Source organism: Bos mutus, chromosome 5 (genome assembly GCF_027580195.1).
Source record: "Bos mutus isolate GX-2022 chromosome 5, NWIPB_WYAK_1.1, whole genome shotgun sequence".
Classification (NCBI taxonomy): Eukaryota; Metazoa; Chordata; class Mammalia; order Artiodactyla; family Bovidae; genus Bos; species Bos mutus.
The window spans coordinates 115694714-115722123 of record NC_091621.1 but is presented as its reverse complement, the minus strand read 5'-3'; the positions used below and the strand labels follow the sequence as shown (position 1 = coordinate 115722123).

General features: G+C 49.5%; 1 protein-coding gene across 2 annotated transcripts in view; it reads left to right on the top strand.

Moving 5' to 3' along the window:
• Window positions 1-27410, top strand: part of ANO2 (anoctamin 2) — a 337501-nt gene that overhangs the window by 96955 nt on the left and 213136 nt on the right. For both annotated transcript variants that reach the window (XM_070371768.1, XM_070371769.1), the window contains 3 exons: window positions 11331-11386; window positions 13059-13100; window positions 19834-19898. In XM_070371768.1, the coding sequence (XP_070227869.1) occupies window positions 11331-11386; window positions 13059-13100; window positions 19834-19898 (163 nt within the window). The remainder of the gene's footprint in view (window positions 1-11330; window positions 11387-13058; window positions 13101-19833; window positions 19899-27410) is intronic.

The window sequence follows — 27410 nt, the reverse complement described above, 5'->3', positions numbered from 1 at the left end:
GTAGGCAGTTGGGACACTGATGGATGATGGAAGGGACACAGGTGATGGGGGGGTGACACCATGAATTTACATCCATGCTCAGGTGTCTTGTCCATACGGTCCCCCTGCAGGTGGAAGGCTCTTTCCAAAGGGGCTGTTGTTACTCATCCCTCAGAACACTTGTCACTCTGAGGTGGTAGACCTTTCACTTTTGAGGCAGCTTTGAGTTGAAAAGAGTCATTTAGAGAAAAGTCTAGGGAATAATAAAGTAGGCAGCCAGATCAAACCAGTCAATCCTAAAGGAAATCAACCTTGAATATTCACTGGAAGGACTGATACTGAAGCTGAAGCTCCAACACTTTGGCCACCTGATGCAAAGAGCCAACTCATTGGAAAAGACCCTGATGCTGGGAAAGACTGAGGGCAGGAGGAGAAGGGGACAACAGAGGATGAGATGGTTGGATGGCATGAGTTTGAGCAAACTCCGGGAGACAGTGGAAGACAGGGAAGTCTGGCATGCTGTGACCATGGTGCTGCAGGGACTTTGTGACTTAGCATGATTTAGCGACTGAACGACAATAGCTGAGGACCACCCGAGGCGGCAAGAGATCAGAAGATGTATCTAGTGTTTTCTTGTGGCCTCTGTCAAAGTCCTGGAATTTGCCATCACTCAGCTCAGTTGGTAAAGAATCCGCCTGCAATGCAGGAGACCCCAGTTCGATTCCTGGGTCAGGAAGATCCCCTGGAGAAGGGATAGGCTACCCACTCCAGTTTTCTTGGGCTTCCCTTGTGGCTCAGCTGGTAAAGAATCCGCCTGCAATGTGGGAGACCTGGGTTTGATTCTTGGGTTGGGAAGATCCTCTGGAGAAGGGAAAGGCTACCCACTCCAGTATTCTGGCCTGGAGAATTCCATGGACTGTATAGCCCATGGGGTCGCAAAGAGTCAGACACGACGGAGTAACTCTCACTTGCATTGTCAAAGTCCTGGAATTTGCCATCACTGCTAATCCAGTTCACTCTTCAGTTGTATTAACTTGCCTTACATCCTCCTTGGCTGGACCAAAACTGCTTCCTCGGGTGTCACAAGTGATCTTTTACTGCCCGCATTTCATGGCCTTTTCCTCCTCCTCCATCTTCTTGCATCTTACTGCATGAAGACCTGCTCATTGAGCCTCCGTCTTCTGAGCTGAGACCCAGGGAGGGGCCACTGACCCACTGATCGCTGTCCTTCTGTTTCTTCCTCCTGGATCACACTCTGCTTCCTCTTCCTCCTCCCCCATTTTCAAGATTGTCTTCTCCACATTCCTTGGACTCCTCATTCTCACTCTGAACCGAATTCTTACAGCATTGAATTCCTATTTCTCCCGGCTCCCGTTCCACACCCATCTTTATAGCGACTGGCTAGATACCTCCACTGAGATATTCCCAGAACTTTGAAATCAGTGTCTCGCTATGTCCATTTCCATCTCTTTCCTCATTTGCCCTCTCTGTCTCTCCCGCTTTTCTGCCTGTTAACATGACTACCCTCTGGTTTTACTCTTTCTGTTCCCTTTGCTGGAATGTCCTAGCCCACGTCTCACCTGGGCCCACCCTCCAGACCGAACAGCTCTGTCCCCTGGTTCTTCCTGTATGCTCTCTCCTTGGAATTCCCATAAGTTCCGTGTCTTTCTCGATGCCTATGTTCTGTGGCTTAGACTCCCAAGACAGTCCTTGAGATGTGTCTGGGTCGTCTTTTATCCCCCAGTGCACCTGGCTGGGTGCCTTGTGTGTTCCACTCAGTTGACTTGCTTTATTGAACTAATTAAATGTGCCCAGCCAGCTGGTTTCACAGCAGTAACTGCTGAGTTCCCAATGATGGGTGTTTGTGGACAAATGACTTCAATTCTCTCTAACTCAGTTTTCCCTTTTAGGTAAATCGGGGTGAGAATGATCTGTCTTGCAAAGTTTTTGTAAAGACTGGATAGAAAACTGTTTGTTTTGTAACCTGGAAAGTCCTTAAAAACTGAAGTTTATTTTGTGGGCTGCCTCTAGATTGGTGAAAGGTCATTAGAGACCATCTACTTTACGACAGCCAGTTTTTATTTCCCACCTTTGAGCATCTGGGGGTGTGTGTGTGTGATGCCACAAAGTCAGACATCTTAAGGATTTTGTTGTTGAGTAGTTTTCAACAATTTCTTTCTTTTTTGACATTTAGAAACCATTTATTAAGTGCATGCTCAGTGTCAAGTAATGTTTTAGAAACTGAGAGATGGCAAGATAAATTTGACCTAATTTCTATCCTCATGGGGCTCTTGGTTTAGCCATGTGGACAAACATGTAAACAGATAATTATGAGATGATCGGGTAGGTATGATATTAGAACTGTTCAGAGAGGGCGAAAGGGAACACAGATTCAGAGCAGCCCACTCCCATGGATGCATCTAAGTATCATCGTAAATTATCTGGTGTTAGGACTTCCCTGGCTGTCCAGTGGTTAAGACTCTGAGTTTTCAATACAGGGAGGGCGGGTTCAGTCCCTGGTTGGGGAACTAAGATCCCACATGCTGCGGGGCATGGCCCCAAAATATTGTCTAGTGTTAGTTTCATGGCTGCCTGGGAAAGCTGGTGGGTCAGGAATTATCTCTAGTTACCAAAGGCACAGGATGGATGGCTCATTCAAGGTCACATACTGAGACACTGTCAGAACTGGGACGAGAACTTGGGTTTCCTCACTCTGATCCTGTCTCCGCTGCAATCCGGATGCAGAGACCTAGGCATGGAGTCAGGCTGAGTCTTCACGCGCTGCTGCTTCCACGGTAGTCGCGGATGATTTATTAGCTCCTAACAAGAGACGTGTGACTGAACTGTGTTTCCCAGCAGAGGAGGATGCTGAAGGCCAATTTTCCGGTTGTTTGATTTCTGCCTGGGAAAATCCAGCACCCTTTCAGCTTTTTGGCTGACTTACCATCTTACTTAGAAGTTCAGAAAGAAAGAGGAATGTGATAACATTGTGAGTCCTCAGGATAATGCGGGCCTTTGAGCTGTGGGTCAATTTTGATTTTATTGCCCTTCTCTCTGGTTTTATAGAGAAACGCAAATGGGCTAGAACTGGCTTAGATTTCCTCCAGAGGAGGTTTGCCTCATAAAAGTAAAAGAAAAAGGAAGAATGGGATCGTGCGTGGAATTGTTTTCCAAGGTATTTTCATTCATCTTTCAGCCTCAGATTTACCCTTTATGTGGTATTTACCATTACCTTTGTGACCAGTTTACAAAGCTTTATTCCCTTCCCCATTGTCCTCAATTACAGTAGAGATAAGGAGATGGAAAGGATGATAAAGATCAGAAATATTCATAGAAGATGGAAAAATAAGACTAAAGATAATAATAATTCAGACATACTTCCATTCATCTGGTATTATCATCTTCTTTGTAGAAAGTATGTTTTTCTGAATGCCTACTTTTGCAGAGCATTATATATACAGGGTGTATGTATTGATTTATTTATATTCCTGTCTTGTTCCACAAAATTTCAGAGGTAGCTTACAAGAAAAACAATAAAACAGCATAATATAAATAATAAATTAAAAAATAAGAACCAGGAAAAGCACAAATTAAAATAGAATGTTGAAACTAGGAGGAAAAAATAGAAAGACATATTCAAACCATACGGCCCTCTAGTTTCTGCAGTTGGGTTGCAAATTTGACCTTAAACCTAAGTGAGAGGGGAATACATTCAGTGAGGTAGCACTTAAGGTCCTCAGCAACATCTTTTTATATAGAAATTGTTCTAAAGTCTCTCATATAATTCCCTGCTTTCTAATACAGATGATATAAACACAGAGTCTCTATAAAGGGATATGTAAATATATGTACGATTCAGGATAGTCCCTGAGAACATAAATTTATTTATGTTTCTTCGAGGATTATAAAAGTGTTATTGGAGTTGTTTTGCCCCCACTGTCTGATTTTTTTGAATTCTGGACTCAGGTAACCTCCCTCCTTGAGTTTTGCTTTTTCAAGGTTTGCGTTGCTATTTGGGACACAGAAAAACCAGCTTATTAGGACTGGCAATAAAGAGAGAGGGAAAAGGCATTGAAGGAGGGTCTGGAAGATTCTGCTGTGATTGGGGGCAGGACCTTGAGGGATGGGCTGCATGAGAGACCTAGATAATGTTTTCTCCTGGGTTCTCTGTTGTGAGAGCTGAGATAACCAGATAAGAGGTCTCTGCACATAAGAGTTTCTCCCTATAACCAAGGTAAGGATTCCTCGCACGTTTGTCATTGTATGCTTTGCAAAGCACTTTCACACTCTTTACTCTTTATCTCATTTGATCCTTTAAACTCCCACGCAGAATAGGTTCAATGGATATTAACTACTTTCACAACAGAGAGATGAACATCCAGCCCAAAGTGAGAAATCTGGAGCCCAGCTGAACCCCAAGTCTCTTGGCTCTTCCTCACTGATCTTGTAATTAATCAGTTAATAAATGGATGAAGTTATTGGGTAAGATTTTCCAGTGAAAGTGGAAGCTTAGGTTTTCCCACTGGGATGTCCATTCATTCAGCAAATATTTATTCATATGCTGTGTGTCATTCATGTTTGAGACCTGGGGACTAGAGTAGGGCATAGGTCAGAGATAGATCGCTGCCCCTACAGAACTTACATTTGAGAGGAGTGAATAAGCCATGTGACTGTCTGACAAGAGAGATGCCTACAGGGAAAGCAAGTAATACAGAAGACATAAAGGGAGCCAGCCACTGCAGAGAATCAGGTTAGGGTCCCACCAGGAACAGACGACTCACTCAAATGAGCATCGTTCAAGGCAGGAGTATCAACAGAGAGACCATTTACAGAGGCACAGGTAGGGGGTTGGGGATGTCAGGGCAGTGTGGTGACCTAGAATCAGCAACAGGGGAGCTGTTACCATCTCTGGGCCCGTGAGACAGGAGAGGGGTTCCTGGTGATGAGAAGGACAGAACTGGGCCGAGGACGGGAGCAGGTGACTGTATGGAGAGGAGGCTCCTGCCTCCCTCTGACCCGCCAGACCCAGGAGAAACCAGTGGACCTTGGGAGCCCACTGATATCAGAGAGAGAAGGGGAGAGGGTGCCTTTCTAAAGGAGACAGAGCTGGGGGGAGAGGCTGGGGAAGCACCAGTTCCAGCTGTGGGACCAACAACATGTGGTCAAGTCACGTTTCCTCACTTTGCCTGTTTCTCCCCTTTTGAACCCAAGGAGGGACCTCTCCATGTTCTTGAAGTTTCTTTCAAGCGCTGATATTCCCTAGGTTTTGATTGGAAGGAGCAACATGGTCTTCTTTCTGTGGGAGCCAATCAGGTCCAGAGAGGGACCGACTTTCCTCCAGGTGCACGAACTGTGTTTTTAACCTGCTCCCCAGGTGCCTCTTAGGGACTCTACAGGTAGACAGGATGAGCGCACCGTGAGCTACCACAGGCTTCCTACCCTGTCCAGGAGTGGGGAGAGTGGCCCACGTGCTTGCCTTCTGGGGATCTGACTCTAGCTTCTGTGAATGAAGACCCTAGCTTCAAACAAAGCCCAGTCTTCTCTGTGAATGGCTTAATCTTTCTTGTGATTTTTTTCTCACAGTTGCTATATGGGCATTCAGTGTCCAGTCCCTTTCAGGGTCCTAGCCAGCAGTACCATCTCTTAGATTTTCTCTCTTCTTTTTTTTTTTTATTTTTCAGTGAAAGGAGGGGCAGAGGGTAAACATTAGCACAAGAGAGGGGAGCTGGCCTTGAAAAAGGGATGGGCATTTGGTGATGGTCTAACACTTTGCCTGCTGTGCTACAGTCCATGGGGTCACAAAGACTCAGATACGACTTAGCGACTGAACAACAGCTCCTGTAACCTCCCCAAGACTACTCACTCTTTGTGTCTTTGTCACTTGGGAAGTGAGGGATGGGGGCTGATGCACCCACCACATCCAGAGCCTGGGTGTACTTGTGAGTCTGGGGTCCTCAGGATGGTGGCTGATTGTGATGTTGTTGTTGTTGGCTGTGAGCCATCACAAACTTAGCTCAGCTTGACACGGTGCCACCTAATCCACCTAACATAAGATCAGTGGTCAGGGTCAAGGCCATACAAGTTCACGCCATCCTGGAATGCCTTTCAAGTGCACATTACCATGGAAAGAAGCCCACACCTCCTTGACCAACACCTTTTCTGTTCCTTCATATGAAAACTGTTGCCTTTTCACAGACAGAAAATAGCAGCTTGATGGAGCTATGTATTCATAGACATATTGGTGTCAGAGCATTTAAACAAATGTATGCTTTGGGCATCTCCCCTCCCTGCTCGGGAGACGATGTCTCAATTATTTTGACTGAAGCCAGGCTGTGTTGTGTGCTGTAAACATCTGGTTTATCATTCATCCAGCTGAGCTGGTTTATATTTTGTTAGAAGAAAAGGCTTGGGATTAAAGGCATTTAAGTAATTAAGCACACGTCAAGACAATTTGGTGATGGGTAAATATAGTCTCTGTTAAATGCACCGTCTGGGGGGCTCTGGTTTGGATTTATGTCCGGCTAGAGTACAGGGATGAAAGCGGAACGCCGGGGGAACGGGCCCGGTTCTGGGAGGCAAGGAATCAAAACCAAATGAGTTTTCAGGAATTGAGCGCTGTCCCTCCAAGTACCTGCCCCGATGCTTGGCCTGGAGAGGACAGAGCTGGGGGACAGAGGATACCCTGTCACCTGGTGGCACTGGTAGATTTCAGGAGATTCTCACTCTGGGAGGCAGACCATAGACTGTGATTCCTGCCCAAGAAACCAGAGATGTCTTGGAAGCTAAATGAGAGAGCTCAGGTTTTATATTATGAGGGTGTTTTTGGGTATCAGCCCCAGGGTCTGAGTCCACCCTACTCTCGTCCTTGACCCTGACCTTGTGTTTGCAGAGAGGTGGTGTTGCTGGGCTTGGCTGGGTCAGCAGAGCTGCAGCCAGTCCTGGGCAGAGAGAAAACATGAGCCTTTTCCCGGGGGATTATGGTTCTAAGTAACAGGTGTGAAGAGGCTGGCGACTTGAAGGGACTTTGGGGATTAGTAAAGAGGTCCTTGGTGAGCCATGCTTTGTATGAGCTGAGGCACCACTTCTCTTTGGAGAGAGAGGGAATGGAAAACATCCGTCCTTCTTCCTGGGCCCCCCCCACTTCTGGGAGTAAGAGGGCAGGAAAGGGGGTCTCTCTCCCCCGAGTCTCGAGCAGGAAGGAAGGCCTTTGGATATTATCCTGAAGAAGAAAGCTTTGCTGTTTCTGGCCAGATGGGTGGTGTACGATGGAACCAATTAGCTGAAAAGAAAGGGGAAAATTCAGAATTTCAATTTTCAAAGCAGAGACTCTTTTTTTTTTTTAAAGAAAACGTTTGATTATTTTCTTCTTTCAAACTGATTTCCATGCTTGTTTGGGAGTAGATTCTTGGTGTCTGAAGTCTGTGGTTGAGAGGCCAAAGTGGTGCTCATTTTTGGGTGAAATTGTGGATACGTGGTTACTTTTCATCGTGCCTCTTCCCCCCGCCCCAACTCCTCCTCCTTTCGTGTGCCATCCCCTCCCTCCACCTGGCAGCCACTGATGGGAGAGCCCATATGTTATCACCTGAGAAACGGGAGACCCACAGCAGTGAGGCAGAGACATCGACTGTTACAGCGTTGTGGAGCTCTGGTTTGATGACCTGAATCGTCTTGGCTCCAAGGCAAAATATACTGGGTCTGGGCTTCCTCTCTTAGGAAGCAGACTAGTTAACCAGGGTTTAAGATTCCTTCATCAGCTGCTGTTTAGTTGCTTAGTTGTGTCCGACTCTGTGTGACCCCGTGGAATGCAGCCCGCCAAGCTCCTCTGTCCATGGGATTCTCCAGGTAAGAATATTGGAGTGGGTTGCCATTTCATTCTTCTAGGGAATCTTCCTGACCCAGGGATGGTACCCAAGTCTCCTGCTTGGCAGGCAGATTCTTTACCATGGAGCCACCAGGGACAGGTTGCTAAAGAACGTTGGAGTAGTGGGAAGGTGGATGCCTGTGATAAATGAGAAGAGATCCTGAGATCACTCCCGCCACGGGACTGCTTCCTCTTCTGGATAACAACCGTGACCCCTTCTGTGCTCCCCATGGTGAGGTGGGAGCTGCAGGAGACTCCAGTGAGAGGGGCGTGCTCCCTGGCCTCAGGTACCTTGCAGACTTTTAGGGGCTACCAAAGAAGGAGAATGACAACCCACTCTCTTATTCTTGCCTGGGAAATCCCAGGGACAGAGGAACCTGGCGGGCTACAGTCCATGGGGTTGCAAAGAGTTGGATACGACTGAGTGACTGAATAACAAACAAACAAGCAGTGAACAGCATTCTAGAAGTGAACCTGGCATTGAGTGCCAAGGAACTTTATTTCCCTTGGGAGGTAGGGTGCATAGTTTTAGACCTCCGAAGATTCGAGGTCTTTTCTGAGGCTCAGGCCACAGGACCCTAGAGTTCAGGTCTTCAGCCCAGTGCTCTCAGACCCTGGGCTATTGTGCTGAGCAAAGCCTTGAATTAGCAGGAGTTCCACACCTGCTGAAAGCTTCCATGCTTTTCTGGTATTGTCTGCAGGGTATATGCTGCTGCCGTGGCAGCCAAAGGGTGGGCGTGACTGCAAGGATTGAGTGGCCAGTGAGTAGGTTTGCAGTCTGGCTGGAGCCCTGCCTGTTATACTTCAGCCTCTATCCATGTTGACAGCTCCTCTGTCGCTTTGAACCACCCCCTGCCCCCTCCCGACTTAGGAGCCCTTCCCTTGATGACAGTGGGGTGGCTTCCTATGGCTGTGGTTACGGCTCTTGAACTGATTAATGATGCTCTGGGGGAAATTGTAGTCTCGAGAGGAAGACAGATCTGTAGCTCATTCAGACCCTGGACACCCCTCCCCAACCCATAATCTCTTTACCGACCCTCCAGGGGCCCACCACCCCGAACTGGTATTTCTGATGTTTTCTGTTCATGCCACGGAGGAAATGTAAAATCAGGAAAGTACTGGTCCTTGGGTGATGTTTCAGCACTGAGATCTCAGCTCTCAATGCACTGAAAGAGTGGCCACTTCTGCTGGGCACCCCTGCACCCTCTGCTCCCATGTGGGCCCTGGCTGGACTCTGGAATCTGAGCGGCATGGTTGGAGGAAGAGGAGGCTGGTGGAGGGAGGATTGTTTGAGAGCCTCTGAGGCTCTGAGCATGTGGTAGGGCACTGAGTGGGCACAGGAGGTGGAAAACCATGAATTTTAATGAGTCACTGTTGTGGAACTTCGCCACCCAACCTTGTCCTCTCTCCAGAGTGGTGCAAATGCAGATGACTTTGCATTTGGACATCATACGTTGTTCCCCCTCATCACTCTGCTGTCTACAGCCTCTCTGTAAAGAATGGTTCAGGGCAGAAAGCTTGTTTGAGACCAGGGAAACCATCATGTGCCAGAGAGCCTTCCCTCCAGCTCCTCCCCACCCCCCCACCCCCTCACCAAATGTACATCCCACATGGCAGAGTCCTTGAGCTGTTGAGATATAATCCCTCCCATCTGGGAGCCAGCGACCCGGGGCAGCCTGTCCCGAGTCACAGAGCTTACAGGCTCTTTATAGTCTCTGAATCACACCATGAATGAAGGCAAGGGGATGGTAGAAGAGCATCTTGTACAGATGTACAGCTGTTTAGTAGGGTCTGCTGTGTGCCCAGTACTGTAGAACACAGTCAGGATTTTAAAGAAATGGATCCCTTGTTATGTGGTTTCCCAACTTTGTGGCCCTCTTTGCACTAGAAAAGTCTTCCCTGGTGGCTCAGACGGTAAAGCGTCTGTCTGCAATGCAGGAGATCTGGGTTCGATCCCTGGGTTGGGAAGGTCCCCTGGAGAAGGAAATGGCAACCCACTCCAATATTCTTGCCTGGAAAATCCCATGGATGGAGGAGCCTGGTGGGTTACAGTCCATGGGGTTGCAAAGATTCGGACACAACTGAGCAACTTCACTTTGCACTGGAAAAGCTTATTGAGAGAACCCAGAGCATTTTCATCTAAGTGGGTTGTATTGATCAGTATCTATTGTATTAGAAGTTAAAACCGAGAAGAGTTTAAGGATACACAAACCCCATTCCGTGAGCAGTCAGGGTTGACATCATCACAGATCATAAAACTCCGCTGTAGACTCTTGAGAGACTAGGAGTGGAAAAGCAAATAACATCTTAGTGCTATTATGAAAATCATTCAGGGGACTTCCCTGGTGGTCCAGTGGTTAAGATTCAGCCTTACAATGCAGGGGACTCCTGTCCAATCCCGGATCGGGGAACTAAGATCCCATGTGCTGAGGGGCTCCTAAGCTTGCATGCCGCAGCAACTACTGAGCTCCTGTGCCTCAACAAGAGAGTCTGCTTGCAGCAACTGAGGCTCAGCTCAGCCAAATAAATAAATATTTAAAAATAATAGTTCTCACCTTATAGATCCCCCCTGAAAGGGTCATGGGGACAGATGGGATTCCTCAGATCACACTGTGAGATCTAATGGTACAGACAGGTCAGTCACGGGCAGTAATAGGTGCTGCGAAGGAACAGGGAGGGAGCAGAAATGAGTTCAGGCAAAACGTGGTGGGATGCTCTGATGCATACTTTTGTTGGTTATAATGACTGTGATCCATCCACATGGTCACTCCTATGCTGACACTGAACACACATATTCTCCTGCACTGCTGTGGCTGCTGAGCAGGAGAAGGAGGAGGTGGTGGAGGTGGTTTGGGGGCTGCAGGGATCCGAGTGTGTGAGGACAGGATGGACATGACATTTGAGAGAGCCTGCCTGATAAGACTCTTGAGAGTCCCTTGCACTGCAGGGAGATCAAAGAGTCAATCCTAAAGGAAGTCAACCCTGAATATTCATTGAAAGGACTGATGCCAAAACTCCTATACTTTGGCCACCTGATGGAAAGAGCTGACTCATTGGAAAAGACCCTGATGCTGGGAAAGATTGAAGGCAAAAGGAGAAAGGGGGGACAGGATGACATGGTTGGATGGCATCACTGATGTAATAGACATGAACTTGAGCAAACTCTGGGAGATAGTGAAGGACAGGGAAGCCTGGCGTGCTGCAGTCCATGGGGTCACAAAGAGTTGGATGCAACTTAGTGGCTGAATGACAGCACAATGCCTGATATTTAATCATTTGGAATTAAAAACCTTGCATTTGGCAAATGAAAAATTGTTCTGATACTAAGAAGTAAAGTGTGGAAGAAACTTCTTGCCTGGGAGAATCTGGAAGCGGGGGCCGGTTCTCAGCTGAGAGGTGGGGTTGGGGGCATTAATATTTATCAGAAGACCAAGGTCAAGGTGAGAAGTCCTGCCCTACAGTGACCATTTTCATCTTTCTTCTCCTGCAGGTATTAACTCTCTGATAGCAAACAATATCTATGAGGCTGCCTACCCATTGCACGATGTGAGTACCACCTCCACCACTCAAAAGGTGGAGCCCTGCAGGCAACGCAGCAATGAATATACAGGCAGGAGGGAAACATGGCATTGAACCACCGTGACTGGTTCCCGACCACATGTGAAAGACAGTAATCCCCAGCTTGATATTTGCCAGTTGTCTCAAACTGTCTAAAAAAAAAGTGAATGTTTTTGTCTGAGCCTCCTCTGCACTCCCTGCCTTGATTTTGGGGAAAGTGTGAGAAGCTGGTTACAAGAGAGATGGGGAAGGTGGATTTGGAGAGGCAGGTCCCAGACTGTGATGATACACAGCCTGGACCGTTAGGCTCTCAGATGACAGAGAGTGATACGTGATATTATGTATGTAATATTATATGTGATAGTTATAGGATAGCGTTATATGGTACTATATATATTTTATATGCGATATTTTTTCTGTGATTTTTATTTAGATGTGAAACTTCTCATCCTTCTATGGGAACATATATTAAGTGTCAGTGTCAGGTCCTTTCTTCTATCTTGACTTTTTTTTAATTTAAATTTTTATTTTTTTTTAATACTGAAAGCATTTTGTATTGGGGTATGGCCAATTAACAGTGTTGTGGTAGTTTTAGGCAAACAGCGAAGGGACTCAGCCATACATATACATGGATCCATTCTCCCCCAAACAGCTCTCCCATCCAGGCTGCCACATAATAGAGCAGAGTTCCATGTGCAATCAGTAGGTGCTTGTTGGTTATCCATTTTAAATATAGCAATGTGTACATGGCCTTCCCAAAGTCCCTAACTGTCCCTTCCCTCTGGCAACCGTAAGTTCATTCTCTAAGTCTGTAAGTCTCTTTCTGTTTTGTAAGTGAGTTCATTCATATCATTTCTTTTTAGATTCCATATATAAGGGATGTCATATGATATTTTCCCTTCTCTGTCTGACTTACTTCACTTAGGATGACAATCTCTAAGCCCATCCATGTTGCTGCAAATGGCATTATTTCATTCTTTTTAATGGCTGAGTAATATTCCATTGTGTATATGTACCACATCTCTATCTTGACATTTTTGAAGGAGGTCTCTAAAATTCCTTCTACTGTTGTGTGGTTAAGAAAATAGAGAAACTAATTAAGGCTTTCGTTGGCTGGGGGCAGGGTTATAAACATCCCATAACAAGATACAGTGATATTCTTCAAGATGACTCATGAGGACCTTAACTGGCCCATGAACTCAGGGTCCCCTGGCTGCCCTGTCCACCCGGTCAGTCACTTTAGCATCTGCCACATGGTGGGACCCAATGAGACCCCTGGGGCGGGTACCCTGAGCGCCTGATGAGATTTCCCAGGTGACATCTTTGCCGTGGGCACACGTGAGATGAGGCTCTGCTGGGTATGGACAGGGCGAAAGGCAGGTTTCCAGGACATGCTAGTCTGCTTCCAGGGTGGGCTCTGCCGCTCCGTTTGCTGTGAGCAAGTACAGGAGGCTCCGAGGCTTGTGAGGGGAGCCACCCGCTGTAAGCTCATAGGACACACAGCAGGTGCTGGTGACCACGGAAGTGGACCAGTGTTTCCTTCTGGGTCATGCCCTTGACCTTTCTTAAATGGGAATGAAAGAAAAGGATGGCGTCGGAAAATTTAAAAGGGAACCGTCTCTCTGTTTTTGATCATGCTCTCTGTTTTCTCCTCCCACAGGGTGAATATGACAGTCCAGGGGATGATATGAATGACAGAAAGGTGAGCCGACCTGATGCTGTGCCCAGGGCTCTGGGCTCGGGGACCGCACGTGGGTGTGGGGCTGCGTAGACACATCCTGGGTGTTCTACTTACTGCTTACCTATATCAGCCAGTTTTCCACAGCCCCTGTCCCCAGGCATTTGGAAATTCGAGGGCCATTTGTGGTCACTGACATGACTGTGTATCGGGGTGCAGCTGGCATTCCTTGCTTGGTGCACCAGCGATGCCACATCCTGAAATATCCCCAACAGTGGTGCACAAAGGCAGCGTGCCCACCGCTGATGACGAGAGAGCTTTAGCTGAGAAACACTGAGCATTCAGAGCTCTGAATTTAGGGAGTCTTCAACCTCTGGGATCTAATTCCTGGTGATCTGAGGTGGAGCTGATGTAATAATAATAGAAACAAAAGTGAAAGTGTTAGTCACTCAGTCGCCTCTGACTCTTGGCAACTCTATGGACTGTCACCCACCAGGCTTCTCCGTCCATGGAATTCTCCAGGCAAGCATAACTGGAGTGGGTAGCCATTCGCTTTTCTAGGGGATCTCCCCAGCCCAGGGAGTGAACCTGCATCTCCTGCATTGGAGGCTGATTCTTTGCTGTCTGAGCCACCAGTAGAAATAAAGTGTACAACGAATGTCTCGTGCTTGACTCATCCCGAAACCACCCCCCCAACCCTGGTCCATGGGAAAATTGTCTTCCACGAGACCAGTCCTTGGTGCCAGAAAGGTTGGGGATTGCTGCCTTAATTTATAGAAGGGCAAACCAAGGCGCAGGATGATGGTACACCTTGTCCATGATAACACTGCCACAATCAACCAGGAAGGAGCTAAAACCCCTGGGACCTCAAATCCCATGTTCCTACTAAGCATATAGCCATTGCCATTGTGTCTTGTTTGGGGAAGGTCATCTTTTAAGTTATTACTCTTATTCTCTAGGTAGACAGGTTCAGCGACCTCCAAATTATAGATGAGAAACTGTGTATTCCAGGCAGCTGGGAATGAAAGGTTATATTTAGGGGAGGGAAAAGGGTTCCATTGGAGAATCTCTCCTATGTCAGGCACAACTCCTGCCTGGACAGCTCTGTCCCCAGCTGTCCACGTAGATCCCGTTTCCTCTGTGTGCTGATACCCTGGGAGCCTGGGTACCACTCTCTTCTCCAGGGATGATGCTCTAAGCATCACGCAGCCTGTTCAGTGGAGCTGTCCATCTGACCGTCCCCCTCATGCCATTCTCCAGCCAGGTTCCCAGGCTTAAGTGACTCTGGTGAGTAGAGGAGGGTGGGCGAGGGTGGGCGTGATGAGGACTACACCCTCCCTGCCCCCGCTCTGTTGTCTGGAAAACCATTCATCCCCCAAGTTGCTTTTGAGCAGCCTTCTTTTTATCCTGCCTATTAGTCCCTGTTATGAAGTGTTAAGTATTAAAAACATAAAAAGGTCTTTTCCAGAAATACGGCCGTGATTGCTTACACATGTCCCCCTTTCTGCCTGCCCAGGGAATCTGCTGCAGTTTTTCGATGTTTTAACCTCATCTGTTTTCTATCTGATGCTCATAGTCTCAGGGTTTAATTTCCTGAAAAGTCCCGGATCAGATTTAAAGGCAAAGAGAAGCCTTTCTCCCCATATCTCACCTCGCTGGTCTCGGCCATTTTCTGTCCTCCTATTTTTTCATCTCATGTTCCTCCCCTTTAAAGGGTGATCACCACCCCACGGCCCACCTAAGAGACCTTTTGCTGGGTGGGTGGTGACCCCCAGCCCGTCAAGGTAAGGCATTTTACAGGAACATTCCAGAGACCAGGAACACACAGAACTCCTGGGAGAAATCAGCCAGTCCCCTGTTATCCTCACAGAGGCAGAGAGAAGCGACGTGTAGGCTATCCAAAATCTATGTGCCTTTGTCTGGAATAATATTATATTATTGTTAACAGTAAAACCCCATAGCAGAAAGTTGTCCCCCAGGAATTGTTTTACTTAGGGCAGTGCACATCCCAGCTGGGGAGGTGGATGGAACCTGGCAGGCAGGGACAGACCTCCAGGGCAGAGCTGCATCTCAGTGGATAATTCCCAAACCTGATGTCGAGCGATGCTCAGTGAGGATGGACAAGTGTCTCTGGAAGGCAAAAAGCCCATTTCTTTTCTTTTTTTCAAAATAATTTATTTATCTGTCTGTGCTGGGTCTTCGTCGCAGCGTGGGCTTTTCTCTAGCGGCAGCGAGCGGGAGCTACTCTCTGGTGTGGTGTGCGGGTTTCTCGTTGCTGTGGCTTCTCTTGTGGGGCTCTAGAGCGTTTGGGCTTCGGTAGTTGCAGCTCGCAGGCTCAGTTGCTCTGTGACATGTGGGATCTTCCTGGATCAGTGTCCCCTGCATTGGCAGGTGGATTCTTTACCGCTGAGCCACCAGAGAGGCCCCAAGGACCTCATTTCTTGGAACTTTTCCTCAGGTTCACCAGCCAGTCCTGGCCTCCTTCTTTTCCTCTGCCTGGGTCATGTTTAGGGAAATAAAATTTGCTGTGATGGGAGGTAAGAGGATCATGAATGAGACTGAAAACTTTTTTTTCTGTCCAATTGGATTGGAAAATGGATAGTCAGCAAGGCCAGGAGACTGGTTCCCATGTCCATTAATTCAGTGATCCCTGACCTTTTTTGGCACCAGGGACCAGTTTTGGTGGAAGAAAGTTTTTCCACGGATCAGGCGAGGATGCGGTTTCAGGATTAAGCGCTTCACATTTTTTGTGCACATTGTTGTTGTTCAGTCGCTAAGTCGTGTCTGACTCTTTGCCACCCCATGGACTGCAGCACGCAGGCCTCCCTGTCCTCAACTGTCTCCCGGAGTTTGCTCAAGTTCGTGTTCACTGAGTCGGTGATGCTCTCTAACCATCTCATCCTCTACTGCCCTCTTCTCCTTTTGCCTTCAATCTTCCCCAGCATCAGGGTCTTTTCCAATGAGTCGGCTCTTTCTATCAGGGGGTCAAAGTATTACTATTAAGTCAGCTCCACCTCAGATCCTCAGGCATTAGGTCCTGAAGGCTGGGGACCTCTGCATTAAATGGTTGTTCTGTTAGGACTGACCCTGGCGTCCAAATCCCAGCCGGTTCTGCAGCCAGGTGGACGTGACCTCTTGTGTGTGGCAGGGGGACCTCTCACTGCAGGGCTGGCTTCGCTCCTGGAGCCTCAGAGGTATCTTGAAAGAAAGAGCTGAAACCTCTGAATATGTGTAGCACGTTTATTTGTATTTGTCACATTGTAATAGTCTAGCGTTCTTCAAGAGGGTTGTGGGAAGGATTTTGGTTAGGTACAAGGGAGAACCTTTGTATTTGGTGTTAGAGGAGGTGCAGAATGGTTGAGAACTGATGGGAGATCACTCCTCTGGGGGACTTTAGTGGTGATCCGGCCATCCTGCTGGTACCCGGGGTTCGCCTCCCCTCTTCCCTGAGATTTGTGGCTGTTCCAGTGATCTGCCTCTTAGGTGGAGAGCTCTCTCTCCCACCCCCTGCCCCCTTCTGCCTAGTGCAGCCTGCAGTCTCTATGACTCAGCTCCTCCTGGAGGGTGATTCGTGAGAGGTTCCCTCCCTCTGGAGACCAGGGGTTTCTCACGTTTTGAGAAAGCAGGGCTGCGGGGTCTGCAGCCACCTCAGTCCATATCTGCCAGACTCGCCTGCTTTTCTCAGCATCCCAGAGAAGGGACTGTTACTGTCTTTTGAGGGAGGCTCGAGCCCCGCTCATATCCCATGGCTTCCCTGCCCACTTACAGAGAGTCCTGGGTACAACCTTAGAAGATAACTTCCTTTAGCAGCTTTTATACCCTCGGTCCTAGATCTTCCAGCTTTTTTAGAGGATTGTCTTCTCTGGTGGATGGTTAAAAAGTGACCCACCAGAAGGTTCATAATGAGAGTCCGTCTGGATTTCCGATGGGAAGACTTCTTCTCAGTTTCTCTTAAGGTCTAGTTTTCCCATCTTGCACAAGTCGCATTGAATTAATGGAGCAGTGACCTACTAAAAACTCAAATAGGTCATTGCAGGATCCAGGGGGTAGAATTCCATCCTCTCCCATTCTGGTCCTCCCGTCTCATCAGTATCTCTCAGCTGGCTGCAGCTGGCATTTCTGTGTCTGCCACAGGTCCAACTGAGGAGCTTGGGACCTCGGTGAGGGTCATGGGTCTCATGCATCCTGCCATCCTCTGGCCTTGAAGATGGCTTTACCAGCTGGGTCCTTTATAGTCTCATGAAACACTTATACTGACCCACTCTCAGCTGTGGCCCTTGGAGATTGACCTGGCCTCTGTGTGCTCTGATCCATCAGCGGGCTGGTCCCCGTGGCTTGTTTCTTCCTGCAGTAAAGTTTTGGGATCAGACCCATGTGCTTGGAATGACATCTGGGGCCTCCAAAATAAGGCTCTGTCCACCGAGAAGGAGCTGTATACCCTCTGGCTTTATTTGCAGGCTTTACCAGTTGGTGAAGAAGTAACTAAGGGAAAGAGCAGATTTAATAAGATCTAATAAGCTAGCCTGGCATGCTGCAATTCATGGGGTCGCAAAGAGTCAGACACGACTGAGCGACTGAACTGAACTGAATAAGCTAGGAGCTTATTAGGAGGTTCTGTTGCAAGTTACCATGATTGTCCTCCTGAACTTGACTGACACATGCTTATCCCTGTGGGGCAGAGACTCTGGCCTGCCTCCCTGCACCCTGACCACTGGTCTGTGCTGGGACCCTGTAACCAGGTCATGACCTACTCGGTTTGAAACTGTGTGGTTAGACATTTGCAAAGATAGCCAACAGTCTATAGCACCCGCCACCTAGCTCCTGCGTCACCTGCCCGGTGGCCGTGTGAGCCTGCCGGGTAGAGCTATGTGGGCATCCAGGCATCACTGTCACATTACCTCCCAGGTTTGAAGCTTGGAGCTCCTGCTCCGGCAGGGTCTGTGTGCTGATGTCCTCTGCTGTGTCTGTCCGGCCCAACTTCATGGGGGCACAGGCAGCTCTCTTGGCTCAATCTCCTCTGTATCCGCCAGTGATGGATGCAGCCTTGAGAAAGGACTCCTGGGGATTTTGTCCAGCAGGTCTGGGAGCCAGCCAGGGGCAAGGCCTGGGAGCCTGGCTCTCATTTTGGACCTGAGCCAAGCGGGCTACACTGGCTTCCTGGAGCATTTTCAGTTTTCCCCTTCAGGGCAGTACAGACGGGTGTTCTCAGGTTTAAGGGTTGGACTTTGTGACTTGGAGAGGAATGTGCCCTGGAGGTCAGGGCCTCGGAGGGAGCACTGACGTCCCACCGCTCTCCCGGGAGGCCTTGCCTGTATCTCTTGACGCAAGCTGGCCTCCCTGTGGGCCCCCAGTGATGTCACTGTGACAGCCAGGTGCTGGTGAGCCCAGTGTTGGCACTGGGGAGGGAATAAAAACCCAGGGCAGTAGAAGCACCAGGATGACAGGGAGGAAGAAAGATAGTAATAACGGTATGATCAGGTTTGGAGCCTCTTGCCTGGAACAGAGCATCAGGCTTCACGGATTCAGATCTGCACCTGCCCACCGGGTACCGTGTCGCCCGCTTTGTGTTGGGGTGTCCTGCTCTGCAGAAGGTGGGACTGTGGGTACAGTTTGCATCATCAGGGTCCATACAATTTCTGGTTCTTTTTTGAAGTTGTTGGGGGACACTGTGACAATAAAAAGTCTATAGCCGCCGAGTAGGAATGCCAATTCTTATTTCAGTTTTAATATGGTGTCTTTGCAGACTTCCTGTAGGGTTCATGTTCAGCCATCTATCCAGAATATCTGGTTAGAGTCACTTCTCCTTGCTAGAATTGCATGAGTTCTGTGTGATGTGTGAGAAGATGCGATGCAGAAGACTGGGAAGTGTGAAATAGCATTATCTCCCAAGATTCTCCCCTTGCTCAGCCTGGCCTTCCTGTGAGGACACGTCACATGCACTTTTCTCAAGGCCTTGGCACAGAAGGCATGTTCTCCTAGTTGAAACACACCCCCACCTTCTAGGTCTCAACCCAAATTTCACCTCCTCAGAGAGCCCTTCTCTTGCTGTCCTTTTTTACATTCCCTGGTGGCTCAGAGGGTAGAATATCTGCCTGCAACGCGGGAGACCTGGGTTCAATCCCTGGGTCGGGAAGACTCCCCGGAGAAGGAAATGGCAACCCACTCCAGTATTCTTGCCTGGAAAATGCCGTGGAGGGAGAAGCCTGGTAGGCTACAGTCCATGGGGTTGCAAAGAGTCAGACACGACTGAGTGACTTCACTTTATCAATAATTACTTTGTTTTAAAATTAATTTTGATCTGAGAACAGTTGATTTGCAATGTTGTGTTAGTTTCAGGTGTAGAGCAAAGTGTATCAATTATACATAAACATATGTCCACTCTTTTTTGGATTCTTTTCCCATCTAGGTCATTATAGTATTGAGTAGAGTTCCTGTACTGTACGTGTATGCTGCTAAATTGCTTCTATCATGTCCGACTCTTTGTGACCTCATGGACTGTAGCCTGCCAGGTTCCTCTATCCATGGGATTCTCTAGGCAAGAATACTGGAGTGGGTTGCCATGCCCTCCTCCAGGGGATCTTCCCGACCCAGGGATCGAATCTGCATCACTTATGTCTCCTGCATTGGCAGGCGGGTTCTTTACCACTAGTGCCACCATGCCTTGGCAAGTGTCTAATTTTGACTTGCTAAGCTGGATATAAAAGGTGACCAGTTGCCCACTTCACCTCTAACCTGGTTCCCTGTTTTTCTTGTTTAGCTGCTGTATCAAGAATGGGCACGCTACGGGGTGTTTTATAAGTTTCAACCCATTGACCTCATCAGGTAAGATGTGGGAGGGGACCCTCAGGAGGACCTGAAAGATCCCTGCTGACCTTCTTGGCCCCTGGAGGTCTGTTGGCCAAGCAGAGGACTATTGTAGACTACCTCCCTCCACTGCTCTGTGTCTTACCGGTGGCGAACCAGCTCCTGGGTGAGGGAGGGCAGTGTTGGCCATGGGGCAGCAGATAATACAGACAGATGTCCCATGACTTGCATCTTGGGGTCATCAGCACTGTGGTCTCCCCCTTTCTGCTCTTGGGGGAGAAGGGTGTGTAGAGTTCTTCTTTTATTATCATCCCTCTGATTTGCCTCAAGAAGGATCTGGGTGCAGCAGATCCTTGGGTCATGGCCCAGAAGCCACAGTGCCGAACAAGAGGAGGAGAGACCTGACAAATCATATAAAGAATAAACTGACTGGTCTGAGAGGATATGTGGACTTTTTACGGCTTATCCAGAATGATTGGAAGGGAGGAGAGACTGGGTTCTAAATCCCACCCTTTTAATGCTGCCCCCAAAGTTGCCTCGGGAATTTGTGCAGCTTGTACAGAACAGAGGTTATAAGCTTTCTGAAAGAACTTTCTAGAATTCGATAGGTCTGACGAGTCTCAAATGGTTGAGGGCTGTTAGAACCTCGAGTCTTTCTCAGGTGGAGTGATATTGGGCCACTCGGTGCAATGGTGGAGCACTGAGCTGAGACTCTGGAGATGGGGGTCTTGTCCAGGCCCAGCCACTAGGGGGCGCTTGTTTCTCTGGGCAAGTCATAACCCTTCTTTGGTCTTCAGCATCCTGTTGTTCAGTCTCCCAGTCGTGCCTGACTCTTTGCGACCCCGTGGACTGCAACATGCCGGGCTTCCCTGTCCTTCACCGTCTCCCAGAGCGAGAGACACTGAGATAATGAGACATTGGAACAATGAGTTTGAGACATTGCTCAAACTCATGTCCATTGAGTCAGTGATGCCATCCAACCATCCCATCCTCTGTCGTCCCCTTCTCTTCCTGCCTTCACTCTTTCCCAGCATCAGGGTCTTTTCCAATGAGTCGGCTCTTTGCATCAGGTGGCCAAAGTATTAAGAGCTTCAGCTTCAGCCTCAGTCCTTCCAGTGAATAGTCAGGGCATCCTGGTGGCCCTAAACTGGGAGGCTGAGCCTAGGGCTCTGTGGGGAAATTTGGTCCAGCACACTCATTTGGAAATGATGGGGACCCTCAGCCCTGCGCCTGACATAGAGGACTCGCTGCCACTCGGTCACTCGTGGCTCATTCTCATGAGCTAATTCATCAGCCGGCAAATTCGGAGAGTGTTCCTGGCCGCTTGCCCCGGGCTGGGACCTTGAGAGGGGCGGCCGCCAGAAGGACCAGGTCCAGTGGGAGTGATTCCAGCTCCTTCTTGGAAGAAGACAGCAGGCTGGGAGTCAGAGTTTGGGCAGGCCCACCTCCCACGCGGAGAGGGGACGGCCCTCCCGGGGAACTGGGAGCTCAGCTGGACGTCTCTTGACGGCAGGTGTTTGTTCCAGCTGAAGGCTGTTAGCCGAGGCATTGGGGCTGGGGAGCTGGGCCACGGATGCGGGTGACCGCGGCCCCTCACCCAGCGCCTCCTGTCCCCTGGCTGCTTTTGTGAGGCGCGGCCACCTAGATTGTTCTCCGGGCCGCTTCCTCCATGCCTGGCAGCCTTTGATCTTCCTCTCGGCCTCGCCAGTGGCCACCCACACTGTCGCCTGTTTTCTCCAACTCGTTTCTTAAAAATATGATTCCAGAAAATAAAAATTCTCCCTACTGGAGAGCCTCGTCTTTTCCCTGGAAACTTCAGGTGACCGGCTGCCAGCTAAGTGGGCGACGGCAGCTCCAGGGTGCACCCCGTTTCAGCCACCAAAGAGGCCTCACCTGCAGGGGAAGAGTTGCCTTTGTTGCAAAGCCCTGCTCTGGGGCCTGGCGGTTTCCAAGGACGCAGAGCCCGAAGCTATGGGTCCCAGTGTCCACTGCGGGTCCCAGTGTCCAATGTGGGTCCCAGTGTCCACTTCAATCAGAGTTTCTACCACATGTCACAGTGTCCACTTGCTGCTCAGATCTGGGAACCGGGGGCTCTTGCAACCCCTGCAGGATGCCAGCAGCTTGGATATGCCTGGAGCCTGGAGCATCTCTCAGATACTGGCTGGAGGGAAGGGAATGGTAATGTGTGTGGGGGGGGGCGGGAGTAGAGGGACTGTTGTCTGCCCAGTGGGGTAAGGAATTCGCTCTGCTGGAGAGAGAAGAGATAACCATGGAAAGAGAAGAGGGGAGAGAGAGAAGAGGGGAGAGAGAGAGAAGAGGTGAAGGGGAGACAGGGAAGGACAGAGGCCTTGGGGGTACAGGTGGGTCGTGGAAACAGGCATGCCATGAGCATGCCCCTTGTGGGGCTCATGGAGAGGAAACTGGGGTGGAGGGCGTGGGAACAGCTCCTGCACTCTGCCGGCTCCACGCAAACTCCTGTGTCCACGTCGCCTGCTTCCTTCTCCCCATCGTCTTCCCTCTCCCGCGTCCTAGTCCTCGGTCAGACACCAGCTCTTGGGAGTGTGTCTTCAGCACCATCTCTCTCTTTTGCTACTTGTTCTTCATCCTTCTTGCCTCGACCTCTGGAGACCTAGTGGTCCACGGGATCCAGTCGGAGGCTGCCCAGACCCTGTGCTTCCATTGCAGTGCACACCTGGAACTGTGCCCCCTGCAGGCTCACATGGTAACTGCACCCATGTGTTCTGTGCTGAAGCAGGGGTGTCCTGTCCAAGTTGGAGGGGACTCTTCCAAAGGCCGGCAGGGTCTTTCCCGCCTGTTCCCTTGGGCCCCTGGCTTCTCGTCGTCAACACTGAGCTCCATTCCTCCCCCCCGTGCCTGTGGTTTGGGACATTCAAAAGCAGAGAGCAGCTGAGGGCCCAGAGGGTCTGGGAGGTCTGTTTGCATGTAAAGCCCTGGGACCAGCTATCCTTACCTGTCCGCAGCCCTTCAAGCCTAAGCTGGAGATGTGGGGTTCGAAGCTCCTTTCCCAGGGGTGGACATTGGGCAGAGGGGAGACAAGATGCCCTTTCCCGCACCGTGAGCCCCTCCCTCCTGCTGTGGGCATCTGGGTCCAGCAGGCTGCGTGGTGAGGGTGCTAATGGGGGTCCCAGCCCGACTCTGCATGTATGTGTGTGCATGTATTTGTGTATGTGTATGTGCATGTATGTGTGTGTGTAAGTGCTGCATGGGAAGTTCCCCAGGGAGGTATCCAGCGGGGACCCCCACTCCCCTCCAGTAGATTCTTCGGGAACTCCCAGCCCACGGCACTGGTGTCCAGGCAGAAACAAGGTTTGTGATGGAGCCAGTGGGGGAAATGCTGTCCTGGCTGGAGGGAGGTGGCTCTTCTAGTCTCTTGGGGCCATATGAGCATCCCCACAGGTAGAGGAGTAGATTTCTGCCTTCAGCACCCAAGGTTCATGCCCTGATGTCCCAGGAGGGGAATGGCTTTTATTCCTTGGGGTACCCCGGGCCTTGGGGTTGTGTATAGTGCTGATCCCATATTAGCCAGCACCCTGCCTTGTCTTTTCATGAAAATGAATATCCACTCACAGGCTGCTTTTCTTAGCTGGGAGGTTTTGCTGTGGATGAGACAAAACAATAGGCTTCAAACATCTGAGTTAGATTTAGCTACTAACTGAAGCTGATATACAAAACTGTATTTGAAAGCATCTGCTGCCAGTTAACTACAATGGCATGTGGAGGAGAGGAGACCAGAAGTCCACTCACCTCAGGGTGAGTAGCTGGTGACCTTGGGGGATGCACCAAGGGCATCGTATATAGGCAGTGTCCACTGTACCGTCTGGAGAGGGGTGAATGGCTCTTCCTTGTTCCCTCCTCTTCTGGGGATGACGTTTCATGGGGGGGAGTAGCACCTATCCCTGTGGTGGGTCTGGTGCCCTCTTAGCAACGTCCTGCTTCCTCAGTCCCTCTTCCTAAGACCTCAGTGATATCAGGAGGCCTTGGGTGGCATCTGTGGACAGCAAGAGTGGCGCTGTGCCCCACCTGTGTACCCATCCCTTCCATTGCAGACTCTCAGCCCGCTCCAGCCCCTCATGGAGAGCCCATCTAGAACCGGCGTCTCAAGAATTGGCTTTCCCTCATTCTATTACAAGGGCTTCCCAAGTGGCGCTAGTGGTAGAGAACCCACCTGCCAATGCAGGAGATGTAAGGGATGCAGGTTCAGTCCCTGGGTCAGGAAGATCCCCCAGAGGAAGGCACGGCAACCCACTCCAGGATTCTTGCCTGGAGAATCCCATGGACAGAGGAGCCTGGCTGGCTACAGTCCATGGGGTTGCAAAGAGTTGGACACGACTCAGGTGACTGAGCATGCACACACCTCCTGTTACAAGGCAGAGGCCCTGATCCTTGCCAGAATTCCTCAGAACAGCCACTAGGAGGTTGATCCACCCGCCTCTGTCTCTGAGCCCTTTTTCCATCTTCCTGAAACGCACCCACATCCACTCCCCAACCCCGCCCAGAGGAGAGAGACAGAGGAAGCCACGTTCTTCCTTAGGAGGCTTCTCAGCAGGTCAGACTCAGGGAGAACTGGCCACAACTGGTTTGGGGGAGGGACTGGAGAGGAGAAAAGAACGTTGATCAACCCATGATGAATTATTTCCTGAGCCTGCTGCCTTCTTCTTGATCTTTGCTGGGATTCATACAGGCAGTTCAGCTCAATGCGATCAACATTTACTGATGCTCACAGTGAACAAGTCTGTGTGCCCTCAACGCATGGAGTCATGGCGAGGAATAGGGTGCAGTTTGTGTCCTTAAAGATCTAGCAGTCACATAGGGAGCCAGACATGTGCGAGGCAGGATGGAGTGAAGACTTTTAAGGACTGTAATATAAGTATGAACGTGATTGGACGGGACAAAGGTTGGAGAGTAGTTGCTACTAGCAGAGTAAGAGAAGAGTTTCTGTAAGAGGTGGCACTTGAATTAGAAACGTTGCTTCTGAAGGCTTGAAGTTAAAAGGTTAAAGGTCTCGAATGTGTCTTCACTGTCAGCCTCGGCTGCCCCAAATATGGACTTGTTGAGCCTGGTATTGTTGGCCAGAAATCACAGTGCTGCCCAGAGCCAGGTCCTTCCTGACTGTCGATCGGGAGTGATCAGGTCAAGAACTTGACTTGCAGACCTCACTCACCTGCCTGGACTCTATGCCAAACCTGGCCCGTGTCCTTGGCTCTGCCCTCTTAAGTGAGCAGAGCATTCAGGGTTAGAAGGAGATGAGGCTGGACCCAACAGAGGAAACCAAGGAGAGGTGATGTGTGAGGCCAGCTGCTTGTTTTCTGTGAGTCTCAGTTTTTGAAGTATTGGACTGAGCCAGGAAGCACTTTGCAGGCTGAAAAGGGGTCATATTTCATGGGCCTGAAGAAGACTTTTCTTTTTCCTCTGAGGGTGTAGGAGCACAGTTGACAGAGAAGAGCAGGCAGTAGCCGGTTGCAGCAGAAACATGGGTAATGATGTTCTGTGCTGTTGTATTCTGGTCCATTTTATAGACAGGGAGATAAGTCAGGCTGCTTATGAGATGCAGCTGGGAAAGAGGCCTATCCCCCTTCTCCTTTCTCTCCCTCCTCCTCCTCCCCAGATGTCATGAACCCTCCAGAGGGGAGGAGCCAGCCTGGGGCTGCCAGTGGGTCAGGAGTTGAATGAGGTGCCCCCAACTGCACCCTGAGGCCGTTCTGGTCCTGCGAGGGTGGCCTCCCGGCCTTCCCTAGCTGGTGGCTCCTGTTTTGGATCAAACTGAATCTTCCTTCCTGGAGTACCAGTACTTGGTGGCTTCCACTGCGCCAGAAGGCTGCATGAACTCCCCATGGCCTCCTAGGGTTGCATGGCCAGAGGTGGGTGGGGGTGAGAGTCCAGTTCACTAGCTCCCTGCCTTCCCGACCCCCTCTTGTCAGGTCCTATTTACCGAGGAGGAGAGAAGCTGGTATTTGCCTGAAAATATATGACAAGCTATAGGATTCCTGTTTCGTTGGCCCTTGTGTGCAGTCAACTCTCATTTACCTGGAACCCCAGGACTAAACCATGACGTCACAGAGGTGGGTGGAGCTTAGAGGTTGGCTGACCTCCATGCCTGGACATGGGATAGGGGATGGAAGATTTCCACTCCCAGCATACTGATCGAGCAAACACCCTGCATTATTTTTCTTATAGTAGGAAGTGCCTGGCCTTGGGGGCAGAGTATTTGTCTGCTAGACATTTCCTGTTGGAAGAAGCCCTTTTTCCATGGAGCTCCAGGGGGCAGAACTTAAACAGGGGAAATTGGCAAAGTTCTTGCTCTGGCTCCATGACTATTTCCAGTGGCTCGAAATGTCGGGTTCTGGTGGTTGTTATTGTTCAGTTGCTCAGTCGTATCTGACTCTTTGTGACCCTGTGGACTGTAGCCTGCCAGGCTCCTCTGCCGGGGACCAGCCCCGGCTGATCCAGGGTATTCAAAGGAGAGACGGCGTAGGCGAAGATCAGGAAACAATTGCTTAATTAAATGTTAATTAAAGATATAAAGAGTAACAGAATGAGGATAGCTCAGTGAGGAAATTTAGTGGAGAAAAGCGGCTGAAATAAGGATAGCTCAGTAGGAAAATTCAGTGAAGAAAAGAGGCTGAATAAAATTCCAAAGCAGGGGAATTAACGTCACCTACGAAGGCCGCGCGTCCTCCCATTCTCCCGAAGGAGAGGAGACACTAAGGCCTCCCCGGTTGGATCTTAGAAGCCCAGGCAAAATTAGTAGGCTTGACGAGCTTCCCCGCCTCAGAGGAAAAATTCAGCCAGAAGGTGAAAGAAAGAACGACATGGGGAGACCAAATTTCAGTGAACAAAAAGAGGTGTACTTTATTTTTTCAAAGTAGTTTATACCTTAAGTTGTGCATAGAGGATAATGGGGGAAGGGGTGGAGTCATGCAAGGACAGCAGTTCCTGGTTCTAATCGAAGCCAGGCTTTCAAACTTATCATATGCAAAAGTTCAGGTGATTTACATCATCTTCTGGCCAGGAGGCCTGTTAACATTTTAAGAAACTTATTTTTCTCTAAAGGTGATTATTCCAAAGTCAGGCGATTATTCTAAAGTCAGGCGCCAGTCTCCAAAAAGCACTGGATAGAGTTGCATTCCTACAGGGCAAAGGTGAGGTGGGCTCAATCAAAGAATTAACTCAAGCGTCCAAGGTTACAAACATTGAGGCTACTACTTACATTTCTATACACCCATTATATCAATCAATACACTGCCAAGGACACAGTAGGTAAGGGGTATGGAGACTTAGCAGCAAACATTGGCCCAACAAGTGAAAAACCCTTCACCAATACAATTTCTAATCAATCTTTTAACTACTCAAAAGAATCTGTGTTTAGACAGTTTAGAACATCTCCTGCCTCTCACAGTTGGGAGGCTCTGAACAATCACATGTGGCCGGAAAAACCTATTCAGGCAGGCTAGAGGACTTCCAAAGGAGTTTGTAGGTTGAAACACTGTCACACCCAGGAATTATTAACTG